This window comes from Cervus elaphus, chromosome 2 (assembly GCF_910594005.1).
Source record: "Cervus elaphus chromosome 2, mCerEla1.1, whole genome shotgun sequence".
Lineage (NCBI taxonomy): Eukaryota > Metazoa > Chordata > Mammalia > Artiodactyla > Cervidae > Cervus > Cervus elaphus.
Window position 1 is genome coordinate 7517315 of NC_057816.1, and position 13458 is coordinate 7530772.

Sequence of the window (13458 nt, forward strand, 5' to 3'; positions counted from 1 at the left end):
TTTTAGTTTCAGGTCCATAGTCACCATCTTGCAGTGATTTTGGAGCCCAAAAAATAAAATCTGTCCCTCTTTCCAATTTCTCCCCATCTATTTGTCTTGAAGTGATGGGACCAGATGCCATGATCTCAGTTTTTTGAATGCTGAGTTTTTGTTTTGTTTTATTTATTTTTAAATTGAAGAATAATTGCTTTACAGAATTTTGTTGGTTTCTGCCAAACATCAACATGAATCAGCCATGGTAAACAAGTGTTGAGTTTTAAGCTAGTTTTTTCATTCTCCTCTTTATCAAGAGGCTCTTTAGTTCCTCTTCACTTTCTGCCATTAAATTGGTATCATCTACATATTTGAAGTTGTTGATATCTCTCCCAGCAATCTTGAATCCAGCTTGCGAGTCATTCAGCCCAGTATTTCGCATGATGTACTCTGCATATAAGTTAAATAAGCAGGGTGACAATATACAGCCTTGATGTGCTTCTTTAAAAGCAGAGACATCACTTGGCTCACAAAGATCCATATAGTCAAAGCTATGGTTTGTCCAGTAGACATGTACAGATGTGAGAGTTGGACCACAAAGAAGGCAGAGTGCCAAAGAATTGACGCTTTTGAACTGTGATACTGGAAAACACTCTTGAGAGTCCCTTGGACAGCAAAGAGATCAAATTTTTTGTCATCATTTCCTGAGTTTTAATGGTTATTATTTTGTATCGGTAGCCAACTTTGAAATTTATATTTTTCAGAAATCCATCAATTTTATTTATGTTTTAAAATTTCATATTTTTAATTGTTAAGATCTCTCTTATTTCTATTTATATTTTTTATTATGAATGGTATTTATTTCCATCTTTTCTTGATTGGCATTACCAGAGATATATTTATCTTACTGATCTTTTCAAAACTTTTAATTTTGTGAAGTTCTCACCCTCCCTCTCTCTATCCCCTCTCACTCTCCTTAATTTTTTTTTTCTCTCTCACACATGATTAGATTAAGATAAAAATTACAGGAAAACCAAGAATGCCAGTGGCTTACACAAGATAAAAAAGAAAAAAAAAAAAAAAGAAAGGTGAATCCTACTGGAAAAGTAGGGTTAACTAGGCAGTGAGGTGCTGGAAAGAGTGTTCCAAACTGAAAGAACTGTGCGTGTGCAAAGGTCCAGGGGCTGGGGGGACACAGGTCAATCAGGGGACTGCAACTGTTTCTTGTGACTGGAACGCAGGGAACAGGGGCCTGGGAGACGCTCTGGAGAGGTAGCCAAGGCCACCGTTCCCCTCAAAGCACTCTGGTTCAAGCTTTGTTCCCCAGAGTCCCCAGATTACTTTCACTAAACTGTCACTCCAGCTGACTGTGTTTGACTGTTCACCAAATGGGCACTGACCACCTCGTGTATGTGCAAGGCACTGTGGTCACCTGGACATCAGATGCTGAAGACCCAAGGCCTTGGCTCCCTCTGAAGGAGGCAGACATTGACTCAGCTCTTACACCCGTGATTAACTGGGAAGAAGAATGATGTGAAGGAAGCCTGTAGCTGAAGCCCTTGCTAATCCAGGGTATTAGAGTAAAGATAAATCAGACAAAGGAGTTATGGCAGGGACGGGAGAGATGCCAGGTAGGGGAAATAGTTGCCTTGGCGTATGGAGGAACTAAAATATTCTGAGTGTTGCTTGAGCTAAGAGAGAAAGGGAGAGGAGAGTTGTGGCAGGGCTGGGTGAAAACTATTTATTAATAGGATACACCATATCAAAATTTAACTCAAATTGGATTATACACCTAAATATAAACCCTAGAACTATAAAACCTCTAGAAGAGGGACTTCTCTGGTGGTCTGTGGCTAAGACTCCCTGCTCCCAGTGCAGGGAGCCTGGGTTCAATCCCTGGTCAGGGAACTAGATCCCACATGCCACAGCTAAAATATCCCCTATGCCACAACTAAGATGCAGTGCAGCCAAATAAAAAAATAATAAAATAAAATAAAATAACAACAACCTCTGAAGAAAGCGTTGTTGTTCAGTCACTAAGTCGTGTCTGACTCTTTGTGACCCCATGGACTGCAGCATGCCAGGCCTCCCTGTCCTTCACTATCTCTCAGAGTTTGCTCAAACTCATGTCCATCAAGTCAGTGATACCGTCCAACCATTTCATCCTCTGTCTTCCCCTTCTCCTCCTGCCTTCAATCTTTCCCAGCATCAGGGTCTTTTTCAATGAGTTGGCTCTTCGCAGTAGGTGGCCAAAGTATTGGAGCTTCAGCTTCAGCATCAGTTCTTCCAAAGAATATTCAGGACTGATTTCCTTTTTGATGGACTGGTTTGATCTTCTTGCAGTCCAAGGGACTCTCAGGAGTCTCCTCCAGCACCACAGTTCGAAAGCATCAATTCTTTGCCTCTCAGCTTTCTTTATTGTCCAACTCTCACATCCATACATGACTACTGGAAAAACTATAGTTTTGACTATGTGGATCTTTGTCAGTAAAGTAATATCTCTGCTTTTTAATATGCTGTCTAGCTTTGTCATAACTTTTCTTCCAAGGAGCAAGTGTCTTTTAATTTCGTGGCTACAGTCATTGTCCACAGTGATTTTGGAGACCAAGAAAATAAAGTCTGTCTTAGGTTTGGTATCACATTGCTTTATATTGTAGTGTACTAACACATGACATACTTAGGATTTTTATAGTTCCTTTGACATCAATTAAAAGAAAATTGTATTGCTTCTGCCTTTTATTCTTACGGCATTAGATATACAAGTGTTTTTCTTTGTTAATGTTAATATGAACTGTCTTCTGGAACCCCTAATATTCAAGCTGAAGAACTCCTCCTGTAATTCCTGTGAGGCAATTGGCTACTAATACATTTTTTCAGTTGTTATTGATCTGAGAGGATCTTTGTTTTGACTCTTATCTTTCAGAAGGTAGTTTTGGTCAAGATGGAATTCTGGTTGATAGTTTTTTTTCTTAGCACGCCTTGAATGCTTCCCTCTGCCTTTTGGCCTCACTGGTTTTTTGCTGAGATATCACCTAATTTCACTGGGGTAATTTTACTGGTCATTTTTCAAATGCCCTTTATTCCCACTATATGGTTCCAACTCCTATTTCTATGTATGTCTCATGTTTCTGTTATAAACTAGATATTTTAAGCAATATAATGTAAGTACTCTGGGTACTGGACACATTTCTTCTGGACTTTGTTATAATGAGTGCCAGCATTATCATTTTTTTGTTTGTTTTTTGGTGGGGAATCTGAGTAATTATCCAGCCTTATTTTAATGAAGCTTGATCCCCACGTTTTGAGAAGCCAGAGCTAGTGTATTGAATTAAGGCTATGCAGGTTGTGATCTGCTTCCCTGGTGGCTCAGCTGGTATGGAAACCACCTGCAATGTAGGAGACCTGGGTTCGATCCCTGGTGGAGAAAATCCCCTGGAGAAGGGAAGGGCTACTCACTCCAGTATTCTGGCCTGGAGAATTCCATGGACTGTATAGTCCATGGGGTTACAAAGACTTGGATGCATCTGAGCAACTTTCACTTTCATTGGGTTTGGTAAAGATTTCTTAAGTATGACACAAAAGTCCAGACAATAAAAGAAAAAAAAATTGAAATTTATTGAAATAAAACACGTTGTTCCTTCTCAAACGGCACTATTATGAAAATGAAGAAAAACCACAGACTAGGAGGAAATAATTGCCAAAAAATATATCTGATGAAGGACTTGTATTTAGAATATATAAAGAATGCTTACAATTAAAAAAAATAATTCAGTAAAATTGGGTGAAAGATTTGAATAGACATTTCCCAAGAAGACATGTGATGGCAAATAAACACAGGAAAAAATGTTTATTCATTGGAGAAATGCAAATTAAAACAACTAGAAGGACCAACATTACAAACCCAGAATGGCTAAAATTAAAAAGACTAACCATGTCAAGTGCTGGCAAGGATGTGGAAGAGATAGAATTCTCATACGATGCTGGTAGAATACCACCACTTTGTTAAACAGTTTGGCAGTTTCTTTAAAAGTTAAACATATGTTCAGCAATAAATGGAAATAAACTATCAAGCTACAGAAAGATGCCAGAACCTTAAATGCATATTGCTAAGTAAAAGAAACCAGTATGAGAAAACTATATACTGTATGATTCCAACTATATGACATCTGGAACTGGTATAACTAGAGATGGTAAAGAGATCCATGATAGCCAAGCTTTCAGGGAAGGTGGGGGAAGGGAGTACAGGGCATTTTTAGGGCACTGAAACTATTCTGCGTGATACTGTAATGGTAGATACATGACATTACATTAAACCCATATAATGTACAACACTAACAGTGAACCCTGGGGACTTCCCTGGTGGTCCAGTGGCTAAGACTCTGAGATCCCAATGCAAGGTCCCCATGTTCGATCCCTGGTCAGGAAACTAGATCCCACATGCTGCAACTAAGAGTTCAAATGTAACTAAAGATTCCACAGGCTGCAACAAAGAGGGAAGATCTTGCATGCAACTAAGACCTGGTCCAGCCAAGTAAAATAAACACAGTTTTTTAAACAAACTGTGAACCCTAATGTAAACTATAGACTTTAATAACAATGTATCAATATTGTTTCATCAATTGTAACAAATAGATCACACTAATACAAAATGTCAATAGAGAAACTGTGTGCAGATAGGAAAGGGGGTACTGGAATTATCTATACTTTCTGAGAAATTTTTGTGTAAACTTAAAACTACTCTAAAAAAAAATTAGTCTATCTTAAAAAAAAGAACAGTGAAGTTAAATATGGGCTTCCCAGGTGGTGCTAGTGGTAGAGAACCCACCTGCCAGTGCAGGAGACATAAGAGACCTGGGTTTGGTCCCTGAGGTGGGAAGATCCCCTGGAGAAGGGCATGGCAACCCACTCCAGTATTCTTGCCTGAGAAACCCCATGAACAAGAGGAGCCTACTGGGCTACGGTCCATAGGTTTGCAAAGAGTTGGACACAACTGAAGCAACTTAGAGCGTGCGTGTTAAATATACACCTATCATATGACCCAGCCATTTCTGCTCCTAGGCATTTACCCAAGGGAAATAAAAGCATGTGTCCATGCAAAGACTTGTGTATGAATATTCATAGCAACTTTAATTGTAACAGCCCAAAATAAACATAACCAAATGTTCATCAACAAATTGTGACTGGATAAGCAAATTGTGGTGCCTATATATATACCACAGAATACTACTCAGTCATAAAAAGGAATAATGGCTTAATCTCAGAATAATTATACTGAGTTTAATTTCCAATAATTATACTGATTTAATTGTACTTAATTATATATTATTAATTATATATATTATATTAATATATAATTATATATTATTAATATTAATATAAAATATATAATTATTTATTAATTATATTAATTATTAATATAACCACTATTTATATTATATTTTATATTTATAATTATATATTTTATATATTATATTTATAATTATATCATACATTATATATAATATATTTTATTATTTATAATTTATTTATTATTTATTTATTATTATTTTATTATTTATAATTTATTTATAATTTATTTATTATTTATTAATATATAATATCATACATTATATATAATATATACTTATATATTATTAATTATTAATTATTATTAATTATATTAATTATTACTATAATTAATGTTTATATTATATTTTATATTTATAATTATGTATGTTTTATATTTATAATTATATTGTATATTATATAATATACTTATATAATATAGAATATATTAATTATTATTAATTAATATTAATATTATATATTATTATATATTATATAATTATATATTATATATACTTACCTATTTAGTTTTCCGCCTGAGATTTAAAATGTCCTGTTGAGCCTCACTTAAATATTTAATTATATTTAATTTCAAATAATTAATGTCTTGTAAGAAACAAGACAGAAAGTGAAGTGAAAATGAAAGTTGCTCAGTCCTGTCCGACTCTTTGTGACCCCTTGGACTATACAGTCTGTAGAATTCTCCAGGCCAGAATAATGGAGTGAGTAGCCTTTCCCTTCTCCACCGGCTCTTTCCAACCCAGGGATCAAACGCAGGTCTCCCACATGGCAGGCGGGTTATTTATCAACTGAGCTATCAGGGCCTGCTATATAATTTCATTTCTATGAAAATTCTAGGAAAATGATAGCAATTTAGTGATAGAAAGCAGATCAGTGATTGCTGGGGGGAATGGGGGGCTGGAAGGTGGGAAAGGGTGGGAGGAAAGGATTACAAAGGGCCTTGAGGAAACTTTTGGGGGTAATGGATATGTCCCTTATTTGACTGTGGTACTGGTTTTGTGGTGGTATATATTGTCAAAACAAAAATGAACCTTGAATTATACATAGTTTATTGTATGTCAACTACACCTCAATAAAGCTGCTAAAAACACCTATAGAACTTAGCCACTGATGCGATATGGCTCTGGAGAGACAGGGAGGAAAAAGACAACTCTAGACCATCTGAGTAGATTCTTGGTGTAGGGGACTCGTACCTGGAGGGGATTCTGGAGGATCAGGTTAGGGAGGTACCTGTGGGACCCTAAAGGAAATCAGTCCTGAATATTCACTGGAAGGACTGATGCTGAAGCTGAAACTCCAATACTTTGGCCACCTGATGGGAAGAACTGACTCACTGGAAAAGACCCTCATGCTGGGAAAGATTGAAGGCAGGAGGAGAAGGGGATGACAGAGGCTGAGACGGTTGGATGGCATCACTGACTCAATGCACATGAGTTTGAGCAAGCTACGGGAGTTGGTGATGGACAGGGAGGCCTGGTGTGCTGCAGTCCATGGGGTTGCAAAGAGTTGGACACAACTGAGTGACTGAACTGAGAAAGCTGTGGGACCCGCCCTTATCCAAGGGGAGATGCTTGGGGGTGGGAATAGCCCTCAGAATAGAGGAACAAATTCGGGAGTCGTTGGCCATCATGCCACCTGAAAGAAGTAGAGGCAGGGGACAGACATGTCATTCTGGACACAAAGATGTATCATAAAGATGTCTGTTCTTAAAGTAATCTATAGATTGGCCAAATTAAAAATTCTAGGGACTCTCATGGTAGTCCAGTGGTTAAGACTCCAAGCTCCCAATACAGAGGACATGGGTTCGATCCCTGATTGGGGAACTAAGATCCTCTATGCCACATGGCTCAGCCAAAAAAAATTTAAAATTCTAACAGTTTAAAAAAAAACAAACTCTAAGAGATTATTTGGGGAAAAGAACTAGAAAAACTGATTTAAAGTTCCTGTGGAAAACTGAACAAGCAAGAATAGCCAAGAGACTTCTGAAAACAAGTTAGGAGTCTAACCCTGTGAAAGTGAAGTGTTAGTCACTCAGTCAAGTCTGACTTTTTGTGACTCCAGGGACTGTAGCCAGGCTTCTCTGTCCATGGAATTCCCCCAGGCAGGAATACTGGAGTGGGTTGCCACTCCCTTCTCCAGGGGATCTTCCTGACCCAGGGGTCAAACCCAGGTCTCCTGTATTGCAGGCAGATTCTTTACCATCTGAGCCATCAGGAGGTCCGTTAGGGAGTCTAACCCTATCAGATATTAAATCCAATCTATAATGATTAAATAATTATTATATAATAATTAATGAAGAGGAGTACTGATACATATAGGTCACTGAAAGATAGAAGAATCTAGATAGAGGTCCAAATGCATATAGGAATTTAGTATATAAGAGCAGCATCTCAAATTTGTTGAGAAAAGATGAGTTTTTCATTAAAAAGCATTAGGAAAATGGGAGGGAATTTTGTATATAATCAATTCCAGATGAACTTAAGATTTAAATGTAAAAAATGAAAACAAAAAATACAGCCAGCAGCTAAGGGAAATGTTCTTTTAATCATCTCAGTGTGGAAAAATTCTTTTTAACTGTGACACAAAACCCAGAAGCCACAAAAATGTATTTTACCACACACAAAGTTAAAATGATAAACTGAAGAAACACAATTTACATCCTGAGAGGCTAGTGTTCCTTACATTTAAGTCAAGTACCAAAAACCAGTGGAGAAATGCGCAAAGATAACAACCGTTCACAAAAAAGACGCATAGCTCTTACGTGTATGAAACAATGCTTGAGCTCACTTGAAAGAAAAAGAAATAGAAACTAAGCCTTCACCAAGACACGATTTTCTCCTTGGCAGTTTGGCAAACATAAAATAACCTTGTTCCTCATTGATTGGTGAGTGCTGTGGAAAACAGCCTTCACACAGCTGGAGGCTGGGGAGGTGTTTCAGGCATAGCCCCAACAGATGGACACGTGGCAAAGTTCAAGATGACAATTTTGGAGGCTTTCCCTGGTGGTCCAGTGGTTAAGAATCTGCCTGCCAATGCAGGGAATGTGGATTTGATACCTGATCAGGGAACTAAGATCCCACATGCTTCAGGGCAGCTAAGCCCTGAAGTGGTGCATTGAAACTACTGAAGTCTCTCACTCTAGAGCCCACATGCCGCAATCAGAGAAGGCTGCATGCCACAGTGAAAACCCAGTGCCACCAAAAAATAAATCAAATGGTCCTTTAAAAAATGACAGTTTTGACTTGACCTTTGGCTGAACAATTCTTCTAGGAATTCACTCCGTTTCCTATTTGAATAATGCTGTTCTTACGAAGTCTTCAGTCAGTTCAGTTCAGTCACTCAGTTCAGTTCAGTTCAGTTCAGTCGCTCAGTCGTGTCCGACTCTTTGCAACCCCATGAATCGCAGCACGCCAGGCCTCCCTGTCCATCACCAACTCCCGGAGTCCACCCAAACCCATGCCCATCGAGTCGGTGATGCCATCCAACCATCTTATCCTCTGTCATCCCCTTCTCCTTCTGCCCCCAATCCTTCCCAGCATCAGGGTCTTTTCCAATGAGTCAACTCTTCGCATGAGGTGGCCAAAGTACTGGAGTTTCAGCTTCAGCATCAGTCCTTCCAATGAACACCCAGGACTGATCTCCTTTAGGATGGACTGGTTGGATCTCCTTGCAGTCCAAGGGACTCTCAAGAGTCTTATCCAACACCATAGTTCAAAAGCATCAATTTTTCAGCACTCACTTTCTTCACAGTTCAGCTCTCACATCCATACATTACCACTGGAAAAACCATAGCCTTGACCAGACAGACCCAAATCTCCAGTGCCTCACCCTTCCTGGAAGAGCTGGAGAAGCTGAAAGTTCCCACCCTCTAGATCAGTTTTTTTGGCAACAGCCACCATCCTGAATAACCTCATTAGCATAAACTCTGGTGTGATCTATAGGAGGTCATTATGAATAACAAAAGACATTCCTATAACTCTGGAAATTCTAAGGCTATTAGGCGCTCTGTTCCAGGAACCAGGGACAAAGACCAAATTTGTATATTTTTATTATACATTTGGCTACATATATTTAGATTCTTTCTCTGGATGGACATAAATGATCACTTCCATTGTTTCCAGAAAGGAGAACCAGGTGGCTGGTAGTCAGGGGCAGGAGGTGACTCTTGGTTCAAAATTCAAAACATACATGTGAATATATTATCTATTTGAAAAACTCTTAAAAATACTTTACAGTCCTTGTCTTGGCTTCTAATGTCTGCAGCCTCCAGGCTTCACCCCCATGCTTCTTGGGAGCCACTCAGAGAGGACGGAGGGGAATTACGTTTAGATTCCTCTGCCACCTGACCCCTTAGACATCTCTGTCTTCTTTCTGTTCCAGATACACTCCCCTTTAACCTTTCTCTACTGATAACATCCACATCTGAGCTCCTTTCTTGAGATCTAGTTCTAAACCCTTCTAGTATTATCTCATCCAAATCTCAAACAGTATCCTCCTTAGTGTAATACTCATTTTACAGATAAGGCAGTAGAGGAGATTAAATCTATTGTGCTAAAGTCATACAGAAGCGTGGAGTTTGAACTTAAGCTGTCTGGCACCAAAGACCAAGTCTTAATCACTACTCTAGATGGTCTTTCCAAAAATCCTGTTCCTCACCACACCACCCGAGCATGGGCAAACTTGATATAGTTCATCACACTATATGGGCTTCTCTGGTGGCTCAGTCGGGAAACAGTCCCTGCAATGCAGGAGACCTGGATTCAATCCCTGTGTTGGGAAGATCCCCTGGAGAAGGATATGGCCACCCACTCCAGTATTCTTGCCTGGGAAATCTCATGGACAGAGGAGCCTGGTGGGCTACAGTTCATGGGGTCACAAGAGGCAACTGCAGCCCAGAGCAAGGACCAAGGCTCATTCTGAAAAAGACCTCACCCTGTAGGCATTTCTAGACTGACTATAGAGCCATTTTCCTTTGGAGCGCTTTTTGGTCCAGTAGGTCCCAGGCCCTCTAAAGACTGCATATAGCTCATCTCATTCAGTTCTGTGGGCTCTATGTGGGTCTCAGCATCCACTAAGATGTTAAAGAGGAGAAACAGTGGGATGACTGGTCGCCAGTGGGAAGGGAGGGCTATTACAGGGCCTGTGCTCAGGGGTCGCAACCACTGGTACCTAAATCTGGCAGACCCCCCTCTCCCCAAAACTCCCTCCCTACCCCCACCCTGGGTGAAGGACCCAGACCAGGGCCTAAGCACAGCCGGTGTCCTGTGGGCATGAATTTATTAGAGGAGTCAGGTCAGAGTGGGTACAAGTTGCAGGTTGGGAGGAAGGGGCAGGAGGCATGGGCAGCCCTGCCAGCCTGAGACCAAGAAGACAGGAGGCTGTAGGGGCCACAGTCAGTAGAGCACTGGGCCAGCAGGCAAGCAGACGGACTGTTCTTCACCCTGCGAGTGTCAGCGCCGAGGGCACAGCAGCAGCTTAGAGAAGACTGGGGGAGGAAGGACAGAGAGCTGCTCAGAGGAAGCTGCCAAGCTCACACAGCGCGGGGGTGCAGAGCCGGACACATGCCCAAGCCTGCTGGACCCCAGCCGCCATGCCCCTCCTTCCCATTCTGCTGGGCTCCACACCTGCCTCCCAGCTCCTCCCGGCTGCCCTCCAGCTTCTGTCCCCTACTCACTGTGGAGGGTGTAGGTGCCTGGCTCCAGCGGCAGCTGGGTGGGCAGGACAATGAGGAAGCCCCTACTCCAGGGCCAAGCTTGGGATGAAGGGCGCTGCCACTCAGCATTGTAGGAAAGGCACTTGGATAAGACAGGCAAGCGGGGGCGGGGGCAGCAGAGCCTGTGATGAGGGGGCAAGGCACAAAGAGAACAGTGGGGTGGCGAGAGGCCGGGGCCCCCGGGGAGGGGGATCTGGGCCTTTGGAAAGCTCCTCTGAGCCCTGCCATGGTGGGGGTGTCGCTCCCGAGTCCAGGCCCAGTGCGTCGGCTCCTTGGCCATGACCTGCATGAGAAGAGTGGATGGTAAGTGGGAGGTGGGAGGTCCAGCCTCTTTCCCCCACCCTGGGATGCTGGTGGGGCGGGGGGAGGGCCTCACCTCCTCGCAGCTCTGGCGTCTCACAACAGCCCTGAAGCCCATCCGTGCCCACAGCTTGTCCCTCTGATGCAGGAAGTCTGACACTTGATGACGCCAATCTTGGCCCAGGGCCCACAGAAAAATCACGCTTTTGGGGTCCTCCAGGTCTTCCTCCATGTCATTTGCAAGGTACCTGGCCACAGAGGTGGGGAACAGGGGGAACAGAGGCTGTAAGCATCCGCCCTGCCCCCACCCTTTGACTGCAAGTGGGCATCCCCCCAGGCACCCGGGCCACTCACAGTGCCAGGAACAGATTGCTGTGGGTGTACTCGCTGAGCTGCAGGTTGGCACGCCGGAAGTAGACCAGCACCATGGACAGGAGGTACTGCAGACACAGATGGGGAGAGTTAGAGTGGGGCACTGCGGGCAGGGGAGGGGGCAGTGCCAGGCCCATCAAGCAGGTTCTGGGTGGCGAGGAGGCCTAGAAAATCCAGGGTAAAATGGTGCAGGGGGACCTGCAAAGACACGGGCTTAAAATGAAGGTGCTCCCTGCACCAGACCAGGGGACCCAATGCATAAGCTGCACTCAGGCCCCACTAATTCAACCTTCCCTGAGTGAGCCTGGACTCTCCCCCCCACTCACCTTGTCTGAAATCTGGAAACAGGGATCTTTGGAGAGGAAATCCTGGAGGGAACTGTGCTCTGGGGGAGAGAGAGGAGAAACGGTAGACTGGGGTTACCACCCTCACCCCACGAGATGAGAGCAGCATTCTAAGTTCCAAAGCCCCCACTGAACCCACTTTCTGACATTTCTGACATGAACACCGCCCTGCCCCCACCCACCCCCACCAACCTGCCAAACCGGAGTCACCTGAGAAGGGCCAGGACCGAGACATGGGCAGGCTGAGATCCCACCTCTCACATCAGTTCACACATGGTCCTCGCAGTTCTCCCTGTGCCAGCCCCCAAGTGGACTCACCCAGAAGGTGGAGGAAGGCCTGGAGCTCCTGGTGTCTGCGGAGGTGGGAAGACTCATCACCCTCACCTTGACGGCTCCAGCCCCTCAGCTTCACCTGGGTGCCAGCTCCAGGGACTGTGGCCGGGTCTTGGGCATCGCTCATCTCTTGGGGGGTTGGGGGTGGGTGGGGTGGGGTGGGACAGGGTGGCCTGTAAAGAAAGCATCCCCAGGACTTAGCATCTACCCCATTAGCCCCGCACAGGTCAAGAGGATCAGTATGGCTGGCCTGACAGACGACCTCCAGAAGGTGGAAGGATGGGCATGGAGAAACGGGGGTGGGAGTGGTGGTGAGGAGACAAGAAAAGCAGCAGAATTCCTGGGGGCTGCAGCACCCTCACCCCTCCTCCTGGCACCCCAGACCAGGCCAGAGAGTAACAACAGCAGCAAGGAGCGCCTCTGAGGGTTTCCTAAGTGCCTGGAGCTGTGTTAAACGCTTTAACTTATTTCGTCCTGGTAAGTAGACCCATTTTGCAAACACGGAAACTGAAGCATGGAGGTTTCACAGCCACTTCAAGGTGGATCCTGTCTGACCCCAAAGCCAGAGACAACCACCCCCTCACCCTTCATCAAGCAGCCCTGAAAAAAACCAGCAGACCATTACTTCACAGAGGAAAAACTGAAGCCCAGAGACAGGAACGTTATTAGACAAAAATACTGGGGTTTAGGGGGAGTTTTGAGGTGGAGCCACCGCAAATATTTGGAGCTACAAAGAGACTCCAACTACAGGGCTCGGAGGAGGGACCCATCCAAAACGGCTTGGTCAACCTAGGGGCCTCCATCTAGGTTCCCACAGGTAAGCCCAGCCTCCTCCTTCTGGAAGACTTACCTGAGCTCAGGAGTTAACCTACAGCGTAACTCCAAGCCCAGTGAGTGCGTTTATATAGCCCCAGAGCTGCCCCGCCCTAGAGGCCCTCCACCAATCAGGCCCCTTTCTGGGAAAAGGTGTGGCTTCTCGTCATCACCACTCACCTCTACTTGGAGTTAACCCAGTCAGTCTCCACCACGCACCTCCCAGCTGAGGCTCTCCTGGGTAAAGGCTTCTCTCAAGTTTCA

The 13458-nt window shown here is 43.6% G+C and overlaps 1 protein-coding gene across 1 annotated transcript; it reads right to left on the minus strand.

The window, feature by feature from the left end:
- Window positions 1-10604: 10604 nt before the first annotated feature.
- On the minus strand, window positions 10605-12516 carry SPDYC (speedy/RINGO cell cycle regulator family member C). Its single transcript, XM_043919512.1, has 6 exons — window positions 12367-12516; window positions 12031-12089; window positions 11687-11772; window positions 11409-11580; window positions 10994-11315; window positions 10605-10804 (listed from the first exon to the last, which is right to left on the minus strand). Exons 1-6 carry the CDS (start codon window positions 12506-12508, stop codon window positions 10770-10772), a joined length of 816 nt encoding a protein of 271 aa, XP_043775447.1. The 5' UTR covers window positions 12509-12516; the 3' UTR covers window positions 10605-10769.
- Window positions 12517-13458: the final 942 nt, after the last annotated feature.